Source organism: Durio zibethinus, chromosome 10 (genome assembly GCF_047325235.1).
Source record: "Durio zibethinus cultivar Kanyao isolate XHJ-2024 chromosome 10, ASM4732523v1, whole genome shotgun sequence".
NCBI lineage: Eukaryota > Viridiplantae > Streptophyta > Magnoliopsida > Malvales > Malvaceae > Durio > Durio zibethinus.
In genome coordinates, this window is record NC_143171.1 from 27,457,758 (window position 1) to 27,481,205 (window position 23,448).

A 23,448-nucleotide genomic window follows, 5' to 3' on the forward strand; every position below is an offset into this window, starting at 1 on the left:
AGACCTTAAAGAATGCTCTGATACCAATTAAAGGATTTAGAGCAAAGGAAAAACAAAAAACAACAGAAACTAATCTGTCACTTGAAGTAAATTGGCTTATCAAATCATGAGCTTCATTTCATTAATATATAGGCTTTAAACATACAAAAGTTTGTTTAACTACTACAAGAGTTGTTTGTCTAACCGTATGGATCACCATGCATAAATCCATCATATTACCTAAACTGATCAGATAACAGAACTTATTACAAAAGTACCAATAGAAATGTCATACCTAATTGTTTCAACCACTAACACTGTAACAAATAGTAAACATCGTCACCAAATTTCTTATGATATGAGGCAAAAGGACAAATCACAGAAATGAAAACACACTCTGAAAGCCAAGAAATGAATCTACTTCCCTGTCTTTGCCTGTGGAGGCGAGTGAGCAGCACTGCCTTTTTGATTCGCTTGGAGATGGATTGTCTTTCCGACCATCCGCGATCGAGCTTCCAAGGTCCACCAGCCTCTTGCTGTTCTTCATCGTTGAAATATCAAAAGACAGCATTTTAACAGATGATGTACTGACGTTGGTGCTTGAAACTGTCGGAGAAACAGCTGATTTTCCATTTGCTCCACTGAAACTTCCATGGAATACATTGTTTTTCGCCTTTGTACTGGCCTTGGTACCATACGCGTCTCTGTTGACTTTCCCAGGATCTAGCTCTGAAATGGCCATTGCATCTTTGAGAATCTGACTGGAATTCGCGTCTTTTGATGTTCCTGAAGTAGCATTGCAAAACCCCGGTTGATTCGCTGAGTAGTGTTCCTCTGTACAGATATAAGAGTCGGACTCAATGAGCTTTGGCGCATTGAGCACAGGAAAATTCCTTGATTTTTTCCGTATGTGATCAAATTTTGTTTCTTCAGTCAGTCTTTTGAACGAGAACGCTTCAGGTTCAGATGGAAGATCACCTTGAATGAGAGAGCTAACATTTCAACACCAAAGTAGAAGCAAAAAAATGATGATTTACGTACAAAACTTTGGTCAAGAAAGGCACCTGAATCATCTGTGAGATCAATGGTAACTGAGCTCCCAGCAGTTATATGATGCTTTCTGGTTAGATAGTTGTTGATACCATCGGCATTCTGTTCTGGCCCTGTGGATTGTGGAGAAGCATCCAGCACAATCTGTTGAAGAATTTTGCTTCTCTCCTGGTCAAGAGTGCGCTTTCTTGCGAGATTTAAGCCTCCGGGTGTTGCAGGATAAGCATTGCTTGAGGGAGTCAAGAGAGGGAAGTTCTTGGCTTTTTCTCGTATATGGTCAAATATCGATTGCCCAGTGATGATTTTACAATCATCTTTTTCAATTCCAGCAGCAGGCTCTCCTACAATATTTGAGGTAGAAATGCTGCGTGAATTGGCAAATAGATACCAGGATTTTTAATGTAAAGCATAGCATCATCCCATAAGGTATACCTTCTTCCGGTTCTTCATCCAAGAGTTTGAAACTGGGCCTGCAATAGAAAAGACTTATTATCAGATTAATGGGTCTAAAACAAACTCCTTTCAAGCACCAAAAGATTAAAATTTAAAACTGAAATGAGCTATTTGAAATCTAAAAGAATCCTTGTTTCTCACATTAAAGTGCCTTCCCTTTTAGATTTAATCAAACCCGGAGGTTCTTGAGCCAAAGTTTGATGTTTGGCTGCATTGTCATCTTCTATAACACAAATTTCCTCAGGCGGAGCGAATAACTGAGCCTGCTTCTTTGCACGATTATGGTTTGCATTTGAATTGTTATCCTTAACCAGCAGAAGCTTTTCATGGGGATCAATGCCAACTGCATGGATAACACTGCAAAATGAGTATAAAAGCTCTGGAATTTGTGCCCAGTGTGCATAAGAATTGTAGAAATTAGATATGTCGAAGCTTAGCTGTATTCTTCAAAGATGAGATCAGCCTTAACTGTCATCTTTCCCTGGGGGTTTGACACGAGGATAGTCATGCTATAGGGGCTGCAAGGATAACCAACAACCTATACTTCAAAAGATAGAATAAGGGAAACAAGTGGCTAACCAAACATTCTGAACTAAGCAGATGATGGTTGAGGGCAAATTGAGCTGATTCATTCGTGAAGTCAACCAAGTACTAATGTTACTAATTCTGTAATCTTAGAAGTTCTAAAAAGGGTATAGTTTCAATTAAAGAAAAATGATTGAGACAAAACATTTGTTAGGAGCATCTATTTCCATCTTCACCAAGTCTGAACTCTGAAACTATAAATCCATTTCATGTGGCTTGTTTCATCATACTCTTAGACTGATCTTTACAAAATAAGAAGACTGAGAAGATGTTGGCATACCTCAGAAACTCATCCACTCTGCTGCAGCCAAGTCGGATAAAGTTAGAAAGTAATATAGAGGAGGAAAGAAGCACAGATAGCATTTAGAATTAAACATTATATCAAGGGTCAGCATTTGGGATAACCAAATCCATATAAGAAAATATGAAGTCTTCCAGTATTTTATTTTATTTTGTTTGACAGAGACCCCCTGGTATAATGCTCAAAATGATAGTGTCCAAACATTGAATATGAATTAATGTTAACAGCACCTTATCTTCTCATGAAAAAGGATCAGGTTTTCTTCTTCTGAAGCAACAATCTGTAAGAGAAAATATTTAGAACAACATTATATTTGATTGATACTGATGACTTATTACGAAGGTATGAAGAAACATTAAGGATAACATACCATATCAGCATAGTGTCCTTTAGTTGATTGGACCCCTTGCGATAACCTCGTCAATGTTACTGATAACTTGGACTTTTCCTGCCTGTGGCATTCACTTACCTCAATCTTAATGTCAACTTTTGGAGGCAATGACGTTAGAGACTCCTTGATATGATTTCCAAAAGGATATTTTCGGCCAGTAACTATCTCTATCCTCCTTGGATCAGCTTCAGCTAGCGTCTCAAATGATTTGATTCCCATTGAATGCAGTGCCTGAACAAAGCATTAGTTCAGGAGTATAATGGGAGGATATCGAAATAACAAAATATTTAGAAACAACAAATCTAACATCAATCAAACAGCTACTCATCAAAGAAAACCTTTGCTGTCACCGTTCCAATGCCAGGTAATTGTTTCAGCAAGTATGGACTGTCATCCCAGAGTTTCTGATATAATGACTTTGCTAGAAGGGACGAGTTCAGGGTTCCTCTATAGTTCTTTTTGTATATAAAGTATTCTTTCATGCACTTAGCAATCCTACACCCATTTGAACATATTGAATTTGCATCCTAAAGCAAACATAACAGTTCATAATTGCATCAGTTCAACTTTAAGAATAATTCTTCTAAAAATAGTTTTTTTCCATAATTAAAGTACAAAGATAACTGAGGTCATGAAACCTGGGTCATAGATAAATCATGAATTAAAGGATCCCCAGTTAAGCAGTCATTTGCCAAAACAAATATCTTTTCTTCTCTAGTTTGAATGCGCTTTTTCCGTTTCCCATTATCACCACTGACATGAAACCGGAGGCGGCCATCTTTATCGCCATTTATGTCATTCAAAAGTTTCTTCTCATTGCGTCTGAGCTGTATCCCTTCATTTTCCAGCAAATTAACACGTGCTATTACAGTTACTTTAGAAGAACAAGTACAAAAAACAATTATTACTAGATAGGTATGCTTACAAGCAATCTCCTCAGCACGGCATATAATCTGTAGTACATCTTCTAAACTACAGCTAAGTGGTGCTTGCATAATGTGTTTCATGGTGTTAAATTTCAAATAGTACTTTGTCATCAATCTTCCTGGCTCTGAAGAAGATGAAAATAAAGGGTAGGAATTAGTGCTATGTTTATACTTCAGGAGCAAAGGGACTGAATAATTTCAAGATACCTTGTGGCTTTAAAAGAAAACCATCTTCATCGGTCTGAATCATTTGGTGGCATGATAGCTTATTAACATTTTGAACACAAATCTCTGATAGTACACAGCATTGATGAGTAATCTGATGTCAAAACAAGCTCAATAAATCAACGGGAAAGAAGTACACCTTGCAGATGCTTCTTTATTTGATCTCTTGGAATCCCTTTTCTAACTGCATAATTCTCAGGGTTCTGATTGTGCATCCGAGGCATCAGAATGCAACTAACATAAGGCATTTTATATGCTTCAAAAGATGGCTATATACTTGCCTTTTTCATTCTCACATACAAGTATGAGCACTTCATCCACTCAATTGCCTTTGTGATATCAGAGATGGTTAGTTGAACTATTTCTGCAGTTAAGTGTTCCGTTATACATGAGAGCAATCTACATTGGTAAGAAAAACGTGAAGCACATAATTAGAACATATGCCTAATTCTCATGAAATGCATGGGCCATGTGTCACGGGTCGAGACTTAAGCTCCGAACCCGCGCGGCTCCGGGACCCGGGCATTCACCTTTCTGGCGTCCCAAATCAGCCTTCCGCCACGGTTCACACCCTTGTGAGGTATTGTCCGCTCTGGCCCCCTTGGCCTCACGGTTTTGTCCTACAAAAGGCGCCTCACAAGGCGGAGATGGTGTGAACCCTTATATACCCCAGGGACCCTCCTATTATGTTCGATGTGGGATTCAGGACTCCCCCTTAGGTCCGTGACATTCTCCCGCACCCAACCTCGTGACGCCCTCGTCACGGAGGCCGGCCACCCTGCCTACCTCCCTCGAGGTGCTTGGCGTGGATCGAACGGTTTAGGGCTGGCTCTGATACCACTTGTCACGGGTCGAGACTTAAGCTCCGAACCCGCGCGGCTCCGGGACCCGGGCATTCACCCTTCCGGCATCCCAGATCAGCCTTCCGCCACGGTTCACACCCTTATGAGGTATTGTCCGCTCTGGCCCCCTTGGCCTCACGGTTTTGTCCTACAAAAGACGCCTCACAAGGCGGAGATGGTGTGAACCCTTATATACCCCAGGGACCCTCCTATTATGTTCGATGTGGGATTCAGGACTCCCCCTTAGGTCCGTGACACATGCACCATGCAGAAGTCAATAATAACAAAACCATTATGGATTTTGGAAGTTGTGAACATACTGTGATTCTACCATTTCACATCCATTCAAGAGATTCTCATATAAGTGCACCTGAGATCATGTATGAAATCATAAAAGGCAAACTTAGCGAGAATCAATCAAGGCTAGATTAGTGGCAATAAAAGCAATATGCTAGGAAAGAGGAAGAAAGGACAGCATTAGATTACTGTTTCTCTTCTAGTCATGATTATAACCATCCCTGTATAATCAAATGGTGGCCGACCTGCCCTCCCACACATCTGGAGAACAAAATACTAATTTAAATATAACCATATGCTTGAGTATTGAAAAACAGGGACCTCAATGCAGATACAACCAGATATATTCACCTCTCTAGGCCACCACAGTGAGTACGAACAATTTTGAAAGGACTATCCACAAAACATGTCTACTTATTCATAACAGCTGTTGCTTTTCACATTCGATGGGACAGAGATGAGCGGTTCCATTTTGAAGTGCTAGTTTTCTTGAATAACATAAATGTTCCAAAATTTCAAGTAATTTGTATCTTTTAAAGGTAGAAGAAAACAGAAATTCTAGAGATTTATATCTCTAAAAGTAGCTGGGAACTAGTGAAGAAGCATGTAACAACACACCTGTTGTATCATTGACCGTTCATATTCCATGTAAAGACCTTTTTCCTTGTTGCTAAATAAAATGAAAATTTTGAAGCATTAGATACCATAGATGCTCTTTCCTTTTTATGAAAGAAAATGGCAAAGATAATAATAATAATAATAGTTTACTTAAGAAGAAAAAGTTTGACATACAAATGTTGTGTTGACTTTATAACAACTGTATGAGCTGGTAGGTTGATTCCATGGGCAAGAGTATTTGTGGTGCACAGAACTTGGACGTCACCACTAAGAAAAAGGCCTTCAATGAGATTACGATCCTTAAGACTAAGGCCACCATTATGATAACCAACTGCAAACATAATATCTGACATCAGCTTGTCATAAAAATTTCAAAATAATGTGCCATAGCAGAATAAGTTCATCCTATACCTCCATAAAGAATATAAGATTGCATCTGTTTGTCACTGCATGACAGAGAAGCCTCCCTTAGCCTTTCCTGTTGTTCGTGACTTTTAATAAATGGATTTGAATAACCAAAGGTCATTACTGTTTGAGAGAGTCGTTGTGCTGCTTCTTGTGCTCCTTTTCTAGTTGAGCAAAAAACTAGAGCAGATTTTCCTCTTGAATATTGCATTAGAATATCTGTAATCAGTTCCAACCAAAAATAACATCTATGCCCCTTTATCATAAAAGATTATTGCAGCATATAAAACCACAACAGTTAAAAAACTTTCAAAATAGACATTAGTCCAGAAGTTGAATCTTACCAAAAATATAGTTTTGGAGGCGCTGGATGATGACAAATAGAAAGAATCACTAATATTAGATGAATTCGAACTTGTTAACTACAGATGTATGTTCTGAAACCCTTTTAATATACAATCCTTGAAATAAAGAAAGTATAGGACCTAGTACTCCTAATACAATTACTTGCCTTTTCAAAGAGGAAGTCATTTTTTGCAGAGGCATACCCTGCAAGAAAGGTATTTGCTTGTGTAAAAGAAATGCACTCGAGGGAGATAACTTTGAAAGGACATTTATGAGAATAGAACATCTAAAAATTAAATGCATACCAAAAACTTTGGTGGTCAACTTTACAGGCCTCATTTCTTCTCCAAACCTGATAATATATACAATAGAAAGTCAATGGAGATAAAATTCTACTGGCAATCAAAGAGAAGAAAGTGCAGCCATCACAACATAGTATAAATTACCTTTTGATTCCTTGGACAGGGGCCTCGAGCCATTCAGCTGTGCATGTTGGTATAAAGTGTGTATGTTATTAAAATTTAATCACTTTCCATCTTTTGAAAGTAAAATTAAAAAAAAAAAAAAAATCAAATTAACACTTTGGCAAATATAAGAGAAAAATTTACCAAGGTCCTCAATATTTGGAATAGTGGCTGACACAGCTAAAAACCGAACAGAAGCCAGAGGACTTGATTTCATTTCCTGGTTACGCGCAAGCATTTTTATTCTGCTAACTATTGCCTCCAAAGCTGCCCCACGAAGATCATTCAGTAGGTGAACTTCATCAATAAGTAGAAGTGCTATGTCACTGAAAAAGCTCAGGCCTCCATCCTTTATGCGGTACCGAGTAACAGCATCAAATTTCTATGTAAAAGAAAAAGAAAAAAAAAATCCCATTCAACAATGTACTCATGTCTCAAAAGGGTCATATAAGAAGAGTATTACAGTGCAACATTTGAGTACATTCGCTGTTTTTGTTTGGTATGACATATAAATGTACTCACCTCAGGAGTGGTTAAAATAATATCTGCTTCTTGAATATTCCTTGCGCTATAAGATTCGTTGTCACCTGTCAACTCCAGGCAATTTATCCCCAATGAACCAAACTTCGGAGTCCAATCACGCAGCTTCTCTTGTACTAAAGCTTTAGATGGGGCTACGTAGATCTTTAGATGAAAGCAAAACAAGAAATAAGTAGCAATGACAAAATGCTCCTATATAGAACCATGGTTATGCTTCTAGCCTTACATATCATGCATTGGACACAAAAACATAAGAGAAAAAGGTGCTTCTCTGCATTTACTAATACACTAAATTAAGTGTCTACAAACTTAATACAGGCGGAGAGTGCTCAAGACTTACTGTTTTTAGTGTTCCCTTTATATGGACAAACCTTCCATCACCAGAGATAAACCTTGAGAGAAGCCTCAGAATACAGAGCTCAAAGAGCACGGTTTTCCCACTTCCAGTAGGAGCTGAAATAACCATGTTTACATCGGAGAGGAAACAAACAGGAAAGCATTCACTCTGCAGTGAATTAAAGTACCTGCAAACACAACAAATAAAAATAAAAAGTTCAACCATATGGAATATAAACTCGTTTCAGGTACAAGGATAAAATTAAATTCTATTAAATTATAGTTATAAACACTTATAAGTCAAAATTAAGCTAAAATCCATAAAATCTTGCTGCCAAATACTCGACATGCCTAATTTCCAAGTTACTTAATATATAGTTACCTGAAACTAAAAATTGAACGGAAAGGTTCTGGCAAATCGAACACGGATTTCAGTGAATATGAATCCATAATCAAGCTCTGTTACGAACAATCGATCTGAGGCAAGCAAAAATAAATAAATGCTAATATTAGTGTACTTCTTGTGAATGTACGCATAATATGTAAATATTAGGCATATTTTACGAATCGAAAAAGACTAATCGGTAAATTACATGCATAGATCCTGAAATTGAGACTCTAATTATTGTAATAAAAGCGAGATTAAATAAAAAAAAGGAAAAATATTACGTACTATATTCAAACTGTTTGTCGCTTGGATCCAAAAAGTTTAAACAAATCATGAGACGCTAGTTTCATCTTCTAATAGAAAATTTAGCCGGAAATGTTAACTCTATCGAAGAACTCATATAAAATTCTACAAATTTTTAGTACATTGACGAAGCTAAGATGATTCCTTCACATATGGGGCGATTCTACACAGAAATTTCTAGATAAAATGAATCGCTAAAGATCTCCGAATTTAAAACTTAAAACTCCCGAAATCTCGATTAGAACGGTTTGTAAAAGGCAACTCATTAAACACTCTAACTCTTCGTCTTCTTCTTTTTCCAAAACCTCACAAAATCAATACACCAGTGAAATAAGCTTAAATTATCGCAAATTGCAAGAGAAATGAATTGCTAAAGATATTTTATTTTTTTAATACTTATAACTCTCGAAATATGAGTTACAAAAAGTCTAAACACTCTAATTCTTCATTTTATTTTCAAAATCTCAATCAAAAATACAAAAAAAAAAAGTAGCGAAAATAATAGAAAATTATCGCAAAATTAACTTCTAAAGAAGAATTGTTGAAGATCAATGCCAACTAGAAAGCATGACTCGAAAAATCCAAGTAAAAATCACCTAGAAGAATCTCTATTGGCGCTTGATTGTGAAATCTCGAATCTATGAAGAGTAGGCCAGTTCTTGCAACAAGTGATTTTTAATTCATTTTTTAAATGAATTTTCTTTGGTTTGCAATAACTAGCTAGCTTCATTCTAGCTCAAAAAATCTGTATAAATTATTTGAATCGCGATAACTAAAAATTCGTATATAATGAATTTGAATCAGTAGCTCGATTCACCTGAAAGCTGAGATTCACATCCCTTGAAGCTTGTCGAGAGTGTGAGAGAGTGTGTTTAGAAAAACAGAAATGAAAAAACGAATTCGCTTGGATATTTATAGTCCAAAATTGTCCTTTTGGCGGGAACCCAATTTACACGCCGCTTGCTTTTTTTCAGCCGTGTTTGGCTGTTTGGCGACTTTTTTTTTTTTTTTTTTTTTTTTAAATTTTATTGGCCAATTCTGCTTTTTTATTTCTTGATTTCAATGTTAAGTGGAAGAAAAAAAAAAATCAAAATTCAACATGTAGTTTGGCAGATTTAGGTTAATTTAAGCTGCATTTTTATAATAGTCACTTTTCAAGTAATTTGATTTTATTTATGTTATATTCATACAATAAATTTTATGAGTAAAAGTAAAACTTAAATACCTTTAAAATTAAATATCACAAAATATTAAATTATAAAATATTTTTAAGGATTTCAAATTTTAAATTTGCTAATAAATGATGTGGTAATTTGTAATGCAAGCATTATGAATAATATCTATATAACACATTGCATCAAATATAAATTTTAAAAATTAATTAAAATTGTATCTATAAAAATTTAAAAATTTATATTTGATTAATTATTAGTATATAATAATTATATACTATCAATGAATTAAAAAAATTTTAATTTTAAGTATAATTTTAAAATCAAATATATTTATTTTTTAAAATTTTAAATATAAAATATCAATATATAATTTATTGACTATTTATAACATTTATATATTAATAATGTATTAAATAAAAATCTCAAAATTTAATATGCAAGCATTTAAAAATACATTATCAATTTATGTACACTTGAAAAGTAATTAAATTTTTATAAAAATACATGTACATGTAAAAAATAAATTTAATTAACATAATTAGTTTTAACTTGTATAACATATTTAATGTATATATATCGAATCAAACTAAAGTTCAACATGAACTATACTCGATATTCTGGCAAAAAAAGAAAAGAAACTATACTTCATAGAAATAATCAAATAATAATGCATTAAAAAAAAAGATAAAAATAGTAAGACTGTAAAATTGAAAACGGTAAAAAGGTAAAAATCCAGAGTTACCAAACAATGCCTTGAGTAAGAAGCAACACCACTATGGTATCACGCATTTCATATTTTCTCGGTTTCTGCTCCCACTACCATTGCACGGCTTTACTCCTTTTGAAGACCACTCCCCCCGTTTTCGATTTTCCATGCAACAATTTCACAAACAAAATCTTCCCTTTCCATTTTCAAAGTATGATTTCCAGTAACAATCGTTGGACTTTGCTTTTTCTCCAAAATCCTTCATACTTATTGCGTTCTTGAAAAGGATCCACTTATATTTTGTTGATTTACTATTGTTTCAGATTTTGCTTTGTTGTAGACTACTATTTGTCGATGATTTTCACTACCTTTTCTTCATTTAAGCTGGTTTTCATGGGAAGCTGGCTTTTGGCTGCTTCATTATTGAGTTATTTCAAGTTTGTTTTGAGCTTTGTGTTTTCTTTTTTTCATTTCCCCTGTTATTTATTTCGTCTGCTTCGTTTTCGTTTACCTTTTACAGCGTTGTCCACACTCGTTCGATTCCGTCGTGTATTCTTCTTCAGAGCTCAAAAATTAACACTGGAAACGCCATGGATTCTATTGACAATATGGTCAAAGAGTTGAAAGCTGAAGGTGGCTGCAACGATATGGGTTTAGTTTACAAAGTTGGCAATGGTCGACATTGGAACTCGAAAGAAAACAGGGAGAACAGACACATCGAAGCTTGTAACGCTGGAAATGGCAACTCCATTAATGAATCCTTCCTTTCAACTCCACCTGCTTCCTGTTTTAGACCAATTTGTCGGCAATTTTGGAGAGCTGGGAACTATGAAGTAGAGGATAGGTCGGGGCTTCAAGCAGCGAAGCAAGGTAATTAGCTGCCACTTGCTTGTCTTAAGACTTGTTTACTTGTTATATGCTTTGTCAAATATACGGAATGATGAAGCTGATTGAATAACTTCGAAAACTGCCTTAAGAAATATAACCCTGAGCTTCTTGTATATACATGCTCTATCCTTTGTTTGGTTACTAAGAAACTTCATTTCATGATATGGTTGGCAGATGGGAGAAATCAGTTGCATGTACATCCAATGTTCCTTCATTCCAATGCCACCTCTCATAAATGGGTCTTTGGTGGTATGTTCATTTATATATGCTTTATATTTGTTTCGTTCTGTAATATTGGCAGCCATAGCTTTTCTGTAATAATGCTAATATAGATTTTCTTTTTCTTTGTGTTTCACCTTTTCTGCTTACTTTGGCAGCGATAGCTGAGCTGCTTGACAATGCACTTGATGAGGTAAGTTCCTTTTCTTACTTTTTTATTTACCAGAAATTAGGAGTTCCTGTAATCTATGCTGGCAAGGAAATCGATCATTGCTTGGTTGTCAACAATGTGTTCCTTCTATTATTTTCCTTTCTTTAAACTTTTAGAGTGAATTATGCATGCCTACCAGTGATTTTGCTTAACAAAGAAAACGAAAAGGAAATTAAGAATCACCAAGAGAACATGGCATAAGAGCATTAAGGCTTCTAATTCTTGTTAATTAGCCCTGTATCCATGGTGATATCTAGTTAAAATCAGTTTCCGGTGTGCATTAACATTGGCTCTATGGTATAGGTAAGAAATGAGGCTACTTTTGTTTATGTTGACAAAATCTCAAATCCTCGAGATGAGAGTCCAGCTTTGTTAATCCAGGGTACTTCTTCCAGTCACTCTAAACGAGTTGTTGAAATTTTATTGGGAAATCTTAGTTGTGCTCATCTGATACTTACACTTTTCTCATTTAAAGTTTCTGTTTTCAAATCTGAATTTTCTATATAGATGATGGCAGTGGAATGGACCCAGAAGCTCTAAGGCATTGCATGAGTTTTGGATTTTCAGATAAGAAAATGAAACATGCTATTGGACAGTGTATGGTCTGTTCTTTATAATTTTCTCTCTTCCCACCCCCTTTCCTTTTTTTTTTTTTCCTATTAATTGGTGGGTTGTGGAATTTTAGATGGAAATGGTTTCAAGACTGGGTCTATGAGGCTGGGAGCAGATGTTATAGTCTTCAGTCGTCAAAGGAAAATGAGGTCAATTGTCATTATTCATAAATTTTTTTTTCTTTATTTTCAAAAGCTTCTTAAATGTTTCATGTATTACATCATGCATCCATGAAGGTGAAAAACCCTTCTATCCTCCTTGCAAAGGAGAGGGCAAAAGGATAGGGAAAAGGTAAAGGAAAATTTGCATCACCTTAACAGAGAACCTGCGATCATATGACGAAATTTTACTTTGGGCTTTCATGAATGTCTATTGATTTGTTGTGCTGATATTTACTTGGAATCCTAACCAGCAAATGCTGCTCCTTCATAGCTAATATCGCTTGGCATTGCACAAGAACTTTTTGCTAATCATTAGTCCTTATTTGATATCTAGTGTTTTTTTTTTTTTTTCATTTTATGTATTTTCTTTTTCATTCCAAGTCTAAAGAAAATGAGAATCTATTGGTGTCTGGTTTTGGATAGTGGGGGTCCAAGTTCAGGTTAGTCTCTTATTAGCTAGAGAAAAGGTTAATATTTTTCACATACATATGAAATACCTGCTCATGTGCTATTTGAGTAACTGTGATCCTTTGTTTATTGTTAGTATAAACGTGTGCAGGACCCTGACTCAGAGTATTGGACTCCTCTCTTATACATTTCTGAGGCAAATGGGTTATGAAAGGATAATAGTACCAATGGTAAGTTTTGCGTTTTAATGCAGTTAATTTCTATGGATATTCAGTGGTCTATCTCCTCCCTTCATCTGTAAACTGCATATTGTTAATCAATTCACAAAACTTATGTCCTAAATCTTTATTTATTTAAACACATACAAGAGGTCAAGATTATCTACTTGAGAATTGTCTCTCCAACTGGCAAGCTGATAAGTATAACTTATTTTCTGCATAAATATTTGTTTTATGCACATATGCATCTCACTTTTTATCTCATAAACATGCACATATCCTGACTAACAAAAGAAAAAGAAGGATTAGATTGGAGTTCATTAACTTGCTGTAAGCCTTAAAGCCATATTCCTTTTTGTAATATCTTTGAGAAAATTAAAAGCAATGAGTCCATGTACATTTGTTACCTTTTCTTACATGCAGATATAAGTATGCAATGCTTTATTTATATTTTAGTTTCCTTTTCAGAGTAATTTGAGACTTTCTCGAAGCTAGTGTACTTAAACATGATAATGTCCTGCCTTCAAACCCACTGTTAGATCCTTCTCGAATTGCAGGTGAATTATGAGTTTGACTTATCAACTAACACATTTGGGCCCATGCTTGAACATGCTAAAGAAAACTTTTCTTCAAACCTCTCAATGTTGTTGAAGTGGTCTCCTTATACAACAGAAGGGGAACTTCTGAAGCAAGTAAGCTTAATTATTTCACTTTTGCTTAATTAGAATCAGATTTTTGTGCAATGATATAAAAATGTTCAAATATCTTTTCTACAATCAACGTTTTTGCAGCGACAAATAGTATTTAAATTTCTTTCAGTTTTGCTTAATTACAGATTGTTCTATATATGTTGAACCTTCTTGCTTGGTGAAAACCAAAGAGAAAGGAAATGGAAACATCTTGATTTTGTTTACCGGTAGAAAAAGCACAAAATTAAAAAAAATAGGCTTTTCAGTTTTCTTTGCTTTTTATACCCAAATTACAGATGATTGGCTTATGAGGTGGTGATTGTTGTGCAGATGGATAGCTAGAGATGGTAGTGGTTTGGTGGTCTTTGTTGGCATAACTGTCATAATTGGGGTGGCTGCATAAAAAGTGGTATCTTAATGGCAGTTATCCAAAAATGTTATGGTTAACTGCTTTATTGTTTGTGACAATTCATGGAATGGATTACTATTTGTTGGAAGTTTCACGGAAGGGGAGCTAGGGGGATTGAATTAAAACCGTGTCTTGTTAAGTGGAAACAAAGGAGAAACTCAAAGTGCTTTCCTTTTGGACTCTGGCCTTCCAATGTTATTACTGCATTAGTTTGTTAGTAGAGTTCATCTAAAGGCTGAGAAGAAACTGGAATTTGTACATAAGAAGTCCATAGTCAGGATGGTGGTGTTTATCCCAGTTGTGGATAGCGAACAAATTTTGCATCACTTTATGGTTGATGATTTGGTTGTGAACCCTTGCAATATTTTTCTCTGTTTCCCTAAATTCAATAGGATGAAGTTAATGAGAGGTATGACCTTTTATTCTTATAACCCCTCCTCCTGTAATTGTTTGCAACAAGTCACTTTAACCACAATCCAGTTTTACATGGAGTACTCCTCCCCTTCAATGTCCCCTATCCTTACATTGAGAGCGAAGCTACCATCGATTTCCCTTTCTGCTTGCCTCATTATAAATGTTTGATCTGGTTCTGACAGCAGCATTTCATTGTTTGTCAACTGGTTTTATATCTGCATAAAGTTTTGAAGATTGAATAATTGGTTCATTTGATACCGCCAATAAAGGAGCTTGTGTCATTTCTCATTACTTTTTTCCCAAACTCATCAACTATCATGTTTCCTTACATTTTCCTTGTGTTATTTGATAAAAGATATTGTTTAGGCTGGAAGTATGTAGTTTTCTTATGGTTCTTGATGGAGTGTTGTTATACCTTTCCCACTATTCAAAGCTTTACTTTTCATATTTTTCCTTTTCTGAAAGTTGATGCCAACTCGTGCTCAGTTTGATGATATAGGTCATCATGGAACAAAAATTGTTATCTATAATCTTTGGTTAAACAATGATGGGGATATGGAACTAGATTTTGATTCAGATCCCGAGGTTTTCTTTGGACCTTTGCTTTTGTTTCCTCTGACTTAGCAATTTGAATAATAGTTGATGGTTTAGCTTTTTGTGATTTATTGTTGCAGGATATTCGTATTAATGGTCACCCAAAAGTACCTCAAGGAGGCGACTGCAACAAACCGGGTTTTCATCAGCATGTAGCTGACAGATACCACTATTCACTTCGTGTATGTATAAAACTTACATCTTGATCTTGACTACAAATTTATTTTCACTTACTCTTACTCATATTCTCCTTCAAGCTTTACAGGCATACTTATCCATCCTATATCTGCGGCTACCTCAGTGCTTTAATGTTATACTACGTAGACATATTGTTGAGCACCATAATATTGCCAAAGATCTCAAATTTCCTGAGTTCATATTATATAAGCCTCAGACTTCTGATAATGAGGTTTGTGCTAAGTTCTCAACTAAACAACAATTCTATTGCAGTGATGTGAAAATGTTGCTGGAATATTTCTGTATGAAGTCTATACTTATGGAACCTTTTAGATAGCTTGAATCTCTTTTCCTGTAAGAAGCTTGACTACATTCATTTATCATTAGTAGGGTTGAGTTGAGTTAAGCATATTTTCTTTTTCTGGCTCCCTAGGATTGCCAAATGATGTTTTCAAAAGTAATCTCAATGTTAACATGCTATACATCTCCATATTTATTGCAGTTAATATTTTCCTTTGGGAGTTAAAAATGGAATTTATTAAACCTAGTAGTTTGACAACAATTGTTTAATTTTGTTCATTTTAGTACCTAGTGATTTATTTGAGGTCAAATCTTCCCCCTCCACCTCTCTTTTTGCTCCATGTTTGTTCATATTATCGTTTGTTAATGTGTGCTTGCATGTACCATAACCATCAATGGCTTACTGCATTTTTCAGGCTGTAGTTGTTACTACCATAGGGTTTGTGAAGGAAGCTCCTTGCACAAACATTCATGGTTACTGCATCTACCATCGGAACCGTCTTATACTGGTAAAACTTTTTATCATACTTTTTCACCATTAAACTTATTTTCTTTTATTGGCCAACATGTCCTCTTTGTTTCATGGACTGCTTGATTGAATTTATAATGCATATGTATTATTTTTCTTGGCTGACTGGTTGAAGTTTAAACATGTTCTAGTGAATGGACTGAAAACATAAAAAAAAGTCCACTTCTAGGAAATGCCATTCATATAGTTAGTCACGTTTTATTGAATTTATGCTCTACTCTGATGCATAAAGTTGAGTGTGTTGCTGTAAAATGTATTACATAATTCTCATGAACTGAGTCTTCCTAGAAATGTCATTGGCGCAAATGGTAATGCAATTCTCTCATATAGCTTGAAGTAGATTGACAGACTTACTACGTGCATCATTTTGGTTTTTTCCTCTTTTTCTTGTCTTCTCATATCTTCAAAGTCTCCATGCAGCCATTTTGGAATGGGCGCAAAGAAACAACAAACAGTTTGGGGAGAGGTGTTGTGGGTGAGAGCTGCTTATGTGCTTGGTCTCAATTGTTTTGAGTGGGTTTCAAATTGTAGTGAGCAGCTGAAAACTTATTTATAGTGTTGCAGGTTTTCTTGAAGCAAATTTTATTGAGCCAACCCATAACAAGCAAGATTTTGAGAAAACTTCCCTCTTTCAAAAGCTCACTGTCCGCTTAAAGCAAATGACACAAGAGTATTGGTGAGTACATAATGCAAGAGTCACTCTTTCCCCAATGTAGAGAGAATTTATTGCCAACGTAACCTAATTATAATTTTAATCAGATATGTTGGAAATTTTGAAAAATAATGCAAAAGCACACAAGGCAAAATATTATATACGATTTTGATTTAAGGTATTTGCTTCAATATAATATGATGAACTTATTTAAATAATTAAGTGATATACCCATTTAGCTAGTAGAAGGTGTATTTTTTACATATTTTTCTTGGTGACTGGAGTTTCAAGTTGGGAAGGCATATAATATGGTTTGGTTAGGTTCAGGGGCCACTTTTTGGTGTTATCAGTGAAGTGCTCTTGTTTTTCCTACATTAATTCATTTCCAGTCATTTTCCATACCCTCTGCCGGTTTCGTTTCTGTAGAATAAGGAGAATTAATGTCAGAGTTTTACATTGTTTATATGGTGGATTTACATTGAATAAATGTTTTTTATCGAGAAATAGCTTGGGATTTACATTGAATAAATGTTTGTGTCCCTGAATATTGTAACAGTGATTTATTGCAGAGCAGTGTGTGAAGTGAACTCCATGGGGAAGATGGAGATGTCAAAATCATACAAGCATTGTTGCACTTCCAAGATAAATGATAATATTTTACTAAGATATGCTCTCTTGAGTTTCTATTACTATTTAGAAGAATCAAGAATGGGTTTCGTTAGCAGATCCATATAAACTTACTGATGATTTAGTTGTAAGACACTAGTGAACAAAACTTTCAAGATAACTTATGCATAACCAACCCAAATTTTCTTTTAATTTAATTTCACTTGAATTTGAAGATTCTGCTATAATCAAAGACCAGTAAATGTCACCTTAAATGTGTCTGGATCTCTTCTGTTCTGATGAACTAACGTGTCAATGGCACTATCTTATCTTGGCAGGCGTTTGCACTGTGAACTTATTGGTTACCAACCAGTGAGAAGAACTAAAGTACCATTGTCTTCACAGGAATCCTGGCGAGATTTTGCGGTCCCAAAAAGGAAGAGATCTGCAATGTACCGAACCTGGTCCCGACAAGGTGCTTAACCTATAAAAAATTATCAACAAAGTTGAAATGCTAGAATTTTCAGGGGCCTTGTTGGCATATTTTACAAGTTCCTATTTATCCAAACAGGTTCAAATATGAAGAGCAAGAAGCTTAATCCTCCAGAAACTGATATTGGGCACCATGGAGAATTACTGGTTTGTAGAGATATCCCTATCTGAAAGTTCAGTTGTGGTGAAAATATCATCAAGCTTAAGCCATATGCTAACTTTAACCTATTATGAGATTAAAAAAGGTTAACTAGAATGTGTATCTGGATGCTTTCACCTTAGTTTCCTGAGTCATCAGTGTCTAACAGATTTTCAACTATTTATGGAAGCAAAAATTATTTCTGCTGATGATGCTATTTGAACTTGTCTTTTTCAAGTGTTAGCCTCTAGGTAAAACTATTTGCTATGCATAAAAGATTTATGATCTAGCGGACATCTCTTCTGCTGCTTCACTTTTATTTACTTGAACATGGATCCAACTACTGTTATCTCCACCCACTATTTCATATTCAGTTTATTTGCTAGATGAGGAATCATTATTACCATTTCCTTACCATATTGTGTTGGCAGCCTGGAAAAAGACTGGAGAATCAAGTGGAACATTCAGAGACAATGGTTCTGATGCTAGAAAACAGAAGGCTGTGGTCACAGTGAGTATACATTATCTTTGCATTAGGTTTTGTCATTTTCCTGGAGATAGTATTAGGTTGGATGGGAAGGTCTTGAAAATGAAGATAATTAGTTTATGCTCAACAACCCAGAGCCTGGCCTGACTTGCATCCCTACTGCCTTCAAATACTGTCATAAAATAAGTAGCATACATTATCTTAGCAAATTTCTTGATTTGCAGGGTACTGGAATTAGAGAAGGCGGAGAAAGAACTTAACATGAAGGTAAAAAAAAAAAAAAAGCAATTTGATTGATGCATTAATAATCACTTGGAAAGACTAAAATTTGCCAATCTTGTTTTTTTGCTTCAAGTTAAACTTTTGGCACACCTTAACTGGCAAGCTATATACATTTGCGTCCGTATAAAAAATCTATGTGCTGGGCATCCTTGATTAGGCTTCACTTTCTTTGTCTCATCCTTATTTGCAATTCTCGCAGGTGCAGCAACTTCAAAATGAACTACAGGTTGCCCAGCATGAGTATACAATGCTGCTATTGCTGGAGTCAAAATCACTAAACATGTTTTAGGAGGATAAGCATGTAAATGGTTAGATTTTCTACTCTAAGAGGGGAAAAAGATCTTCTGTCTGTGATTACGTTTTTTAGCCTATGGTCTTCTTATTTCTAATTGTATGCAGCCCTCCACCCGCCTACTCAGATCATTCAACCTTGCTTTCTACAATTGAAACCTGGACTCTCTTGCCTTTGGAAACCAAATTCCATTTACTTCTTAGCATGGAACCTTCAGAGTACAAAGGTTCGAGTAGAGAGACCAGAATCCAAGACATAATGCTCCCATCTTGTATCAAGAACTGCCAACCCTTCATTTTCTCTGATGTTTATGCTGCATCTGCAACCACTATATATTATGCAGCCCTATATATATCCCTTTAACTGCCTGCTCGGATGACACCGATGCACGTGTTCTCGAAGAAGTTAAAATGGACTATGGTACAGCATACAACATCCATGAAGTCCAGATCATTCCCGCAAGTCAGGAAAGGGGAGAATGTAAGTTAGATAAGTTACTTTAAGGAGCCATCATTTCAGATCTCAAGAGCTCCAAGATATCATAAATCTCTGCTGATTTTGAGTGTGTTCTATCATCCGAAGAAAAAGAATATACATGGTTTCTCACCTCAACCCAACTGCAGCCGCTATTCTTTTTCAATCCCTTCTCCCTCATTAATTTCCTAATTTTTGAAACATCAATCCATCTCCCAGCTGAAGCATATATGTTTGACAACAAGACAAATCCGGCGGAGTTTCTTTCTGCTAGTTCACCAAGTTTTCTGGCTGTTCTTTCTGCTATCTCCTCATTTTTGTATGTCTTGCAGCCACTTAATAAAGCTGCCAGTGCATTAGCCTCAGGTTGAAATGGCATGGAATTGATCAACTCTTCAGCTTCATACAGGCGTCCAGATCGAGATAGCATATCCACTACGCATGTGTAATGTCTTCCCTTTGGCCTTATACCATATACTGACTCCATTGCACCAAAGAACTGGAGTCCTTTATCAACTAACCCGCAGTGAGAACATGCAAATAAAACTGATAAAAGCATGAGCTCATTAGGAGAAACAGAGGTACAACTTTTCATTTCTTCAAACAAAGTGAGAGATTCTTTTGCAAAACCACTTTCTGCAAGGCCTTGAATCATAACAGTCCATGAGAATTCGTTTCTCTCTGGCATTCTATCAAACACCTGCTTAGAGCTTTCAATATCTCCAGACTTAGCATACATATCAGTTAACGCAGTGCCCAAGTAAACATCATAGTGGAACCCTAGTTTTAAGATCTTCCCATGGAGATCCTTGCCCTTCTCCAATGAAGCCACACTTGCACAGGCACAAAGCACACTCGAGAAGGTGGGCTTGGTTGGAGTTTCCCCTGACAAAAGCATCTCATTGAAAACTTCAAACACCTTATCAAATTGCTTATATTCTACATAGCCACTAATTATAGCGCCCCAAGAGACATTATTTCGAGTTGGCATGTTATCAAACAAATCCTTAGCTTCATCCATTTGTCCATTCATGCTATAGCCACCAAGCATAGAATTCCATGAAACCACATTCTTCTTTTCAATCGAATCAAAAACCAAGCGTCCATCTTTAGTTTCTCCACATTTACAGTACAAGTCAACAAGAGAGCTACCAATAAAAACATCTCCCTCAAGCCCAATTTTCTTAACATGTGCATGGATGTTCCTCCCTGTTCGTAAAATCTCGAGGCTAGCCAATGTACTAAGAATGCAAGAGAAACAAGAGATAGTTGGCTTAAGCCCTTCTTGAACCATTTGTCGAAAGAGTTTCAAAGCCTCTAAATGATCACCACTCTGACTATACCTAGCTATAATTGCACTCCAAGAAACTTCATTTCTTTCTGGCATCTCATCAAAAATTCTCCTTGCCTCACCCAAGTCCCCCTTCTCCACATACATATCCAGTATTGCTGTCCAAGAAACGACATCTCTCGTTTCCATGCGATCAAACACCCTCCTCGCCAAGTCAAATTCACGCATCCTTAAACACAATGTTATCAAAGAGTTACAAACCGATACATTATCCTCAAACCCGGTTTTCACTATCAATCCCAAAACACTCATTCCCAACGCAAAATCCCCTGTTTGAATACACGCGCTAACCACAGAAATAAAGGTAACTTTATTTGGCTTAACCCCGGATTCAAGCAACCTTACAAAAAGCTTCAAACCATCAAAACTAGACCCGTTTTTAACGAACCCACTGATCCCCGCTGTCCACGAAACCACGCTCTTGAATGGGTTCATTTCAAAGTACCACATTGATTCTTGCAATCTTCCATATTTCATTAAACCTGAAATCAACATTGTCCACGTAACCTCGTTTCTTTCAGGCATTTGATCGAACAGTCTTCGAGCTTCAGCCAAATTTCCCCACTGAATATTGGCATTAATCAAACAGTTTTGGACAACTAAATCAATCCCATTAAACTCCTTCACAATCTCATTAGCTTCATCTAATTTCCTAAAATCAAGGTACATTATTAATAGCTTGATAGCTATAAATTTCTCAGAAAAAATACCCTTCTTGTGTAGATGGCAATGGAGGACAGTTCCTCCAGTGACCAAGCCTTTTTCTGAGAAATTTTTTAATAAAGAAGCACATTTTTTAATATAGGAGTTGAAGTTTTGGCTTGGGTTGGTTGAGAAAAGGTTTTTCAATGCAGTTTTCATGCTGCGAAAAAGGGAGGGGAAATAGATCGAAAGAGAAGTGTTCGATGAAATTTGGGTTTTATTTACGAGGGAGATGTAGGGTTGTAGTCGGGTCAAAAATCTGTCTCGAATTTGATCTGATTTTATGTATTATTAAATTTGAATTTGATTTTATTTAAAAATATTTTTGTTTTTTCATATCCGAACCCAATCTTAATCCGATATTATATAAATTGTACTCGATTCGATCCGAAATTAATAAAATATTATTTTTTTTAAAATATAAATATTTAAAAATATTATTATATAAATATATATATATAAATAATTAATTAATTAAAAATAGTTTTTTATATAATATCGGGTCTGATCAGGTCAATTTACCTAAAACCCGAATTCTACCTTACCTAGATTATTTCATAACCTTACTGAAATTCGAATTTCAAAAAAAAAACTTGACCTCATAAAGTCGGGTCGGGTCGAAACCCATCGAAGACGGATTGAATTGCCCACCTTAGGGAGATGGTTCAATGTGGCGGGAATCAATTGGCCCAGACGACATGTCGTTTTAGGGCATGTGTTGCTTCTTAGTGAACCTGTTTAAAGACATTGTTCACTCAAAAGGTTAAGATAAAAAATTAAAATTCATTAAATGAGATTTTAATATAATTTTTAAATTCATTTAAATTTTAAATCAAATTTTAAACAAAAAATTTAAAGTACAAGTTCAGTCCGATTCGTTCTTAATTCATATATATATAAATATATAATTTTTATTTTTATATATTATATATAAATTAATTCACATATATATAAAAATTAAAAATTAAAATTATAGATATTTTATTAAACTTAATTTTTTATACAATTTTTATTTTAATTTATATATTTTTTAATTTATAATTTTTATATACATGTAAATTAAATATAATCTCATTAAACTTAATTTAATTATTTTTTAAATTTTTTATTATATAAATTAAGTTTAATGAATAAATTTGAGATTTATTTTTTAATTTAAGTCAAATTTAAAAAAATTTTAAGATTTGAAATCTTAGAACATCTTAGAACTGAGCAAATATGTAAATTATTAATACTAAATATAAACTCAACATGATCTAACTCATAAACACTTCTACTTCTTAATACATTTCTAAGATTTTTTATTTTAATGGAAAAATTATGAAACTTTATCTCAAAGAAAAATTACAATTACTATGAATCCTAATTTAAATACTTGCTCATGGGTATATTGTGTTCTTCTTTGAGCTTTTTTCTTTTTTTAAATAACTATTAGATTGGGCATACTTTGTGCTAATTGTACCTATATGAAGAAATTTAATTTGAAAAAACATATCAAAATGTATTATAGATAAGGTCAAAAAATGTTAGTTTAAAAAGTTAAAAATACAAGTAATCAAGCATAACACTAATGTGTCTTTTTTTTTTTTTTTCAAAGATCATTTTAAAAGGACATATATTTTATGATTGAAAAATGGTAAGAGTTTAAATCTTAACAGTTATAAATTTTTTTATAAAAAAAAAATAAATTCAATAATCATATGATTATCAAAATAGCCACAATTATTGAAGAAATATATTGTTTGGATTTGCACTTTAATTTCAAGATTGAATGTATGCTTGTCAAAAATACTAATTTTTTTATGACATATGA

At 34.8% G+C, this 23,448-nt stretch overlaps 3 protein-coding genes across 3 annotated transcripts; 1 reads left to right on the forward strand and 2 right to left on the reverse strand.

The window, feature by feature from the left end:
* On the reverse strand, positions 1–8,495 carry RCK (DNA helicase ROCK-N-ROLLERS). The gene is made up of 27 exons (XM_089766307.1): positions 8,442–8,495; positions 8,140–8,216; positions 7,762–7,945; positions 7,404–7,565; positions 7,026–7,263; positions 6,864–6,900; positions 6,723–6,769; positions 6,565–6,621; positions 6,079–6,291; positions 5,842–5,998; positions 5,668–5,719; positions 5,239–5,310; positions 5,073–5,122; positions 4,192–4,309; positions 4,050–4,113; positions 3,893–3,976; positions 3,685–3,810; positions 3,398–3,594; positions 3,098–3,286; positions 2,739–2,990; positions 2,599–2,648; positions 2,348–2,368; positions 1,921–2,000; positions 1,624–1,825; positions 1,462–1,499; positions 1,044–1,370; positions 1–957 (listed from the first exon to the last, which is right to left on the reverse strand). The coding sequence occupies exons 1-27, from the start codon at positions 8,493–8,495 to the stop codon at positions 356–358; spliced, it is 3,750 nt and encodes a 1,249-aa protein (XP_089622433.1). The 3' UTR covers positions 1–355.
* Positions 8,496–10,523: 2,028 nt separating this feature from the next.
* On the forward strand, positions 10,524–18,683 carry LOC111293437 (protein MICRORCHIDIA 6-like). The gene is made up of 17 exons (XM_089766308.1): positions 10,524–11,199; positions 11,392–11,466; positions 11,595–11,629; positions 11,951–12,029; positions 12,155–12,244; positions 12,333–12,408; positions 12,980–13,058; positions 13,604–13,738; positions 15,045–15,166; positions 15,233–15,239; positions 15,316–15,561; positions 16,046–16,138; positions 16,579–16,633; positions 16,723–16,834; positions 17,755–17,891; positions 17,988–18,055; positions 18,479–18,683. The coding sequence occupies exons 1-17, from the start codon at positions 10,920–10,922 to the stop codon at positions 18,560–18,562; spliced, it is 1,773 nt and encodes a 590-aa protein (XP_089622434.1). The 5' UTR covers positions 10,524–10,919; the 3' UTR covers positions 18,563–18,683.
* Positions 18,684–18,811: 128 nt separating this feature from the next.
* LOC111292657 (pentatricopeptide repeat-containing protein At2g13600-like) lies at positions 18,812–21,827 on the reverse strand. The gene has a single exon (XM_022885144.2). It carries the CDS (start codon positions 21,792–21,794, stop codon positions 19,608–19,610), a length of 2,187 nt encoding a protein of 728 aa, XP_022740879.2. The 5' UTR covers positions 21,795–21,827; the 3' UTR covers positions 18,812–19,607.
* Positions 21,828–23,448: the final 1,621 nt, after the last annotated feature.

What these genes read in the sequence shown, in the direction of transcription:
- LOC111292657 (XM_022885144.2), bottom strand. Translation starts at nt 21,794, where the DNA reads ATGAAAACTGCATTGAAAAACCTTTTCTCAACCAACCCAAGCCAAAAC.
- LOC111293437 (XM_089766308.1), top strand. Translation starts at nt 10,920, where the DNA reads ATGGATTCTATTGACAATATGGTCAAAGAGTTGAAAGCTGAAGGTGGC. An exon ending in AAGGGGAACTTCTGAAGCAA is followed by an intron (nt 13,739 to 15,044) that starts GTAAGCTTAATT and finishes ACTCGTGCTCAG; the next exon opens with TTTGATGATATAGGTCATCA. An exon ending in ATCGGAACCGTCTTATACTG is followed by an intron (nt 16,139 to 16,578) that starts GTAAAACTTTTT and finishes GTCTCCATGCAG; the next exon opens with CCATTTTGGAATGGGCGCAA.
- RCK (XM_089766307.1), bottom strand. Translation starts at nt 8,495, where the DNA reads ATGAAACTAGCGTCTCATGATTTGTTTAAACTTTTTGGATCCAAGCGA. An exon ending in TTATTTTAACCACTCCTGAG is followed by an intron (nt 7,264 to 7,403) that starts GTGAGTACATTT and finishes TCTTTTACATAG; the next exon opens with AAATTTGATGCTGTTACTCG. An exon ending in GTTGACCACCAAAGTTTTTG is followed by an intron (nt 6,622 to 6,722) that starts GTATGCATTTAA and finishes CCTTTCTTGCAG; the next exon opens with GGTATGCCTCTGCAAAAAAT.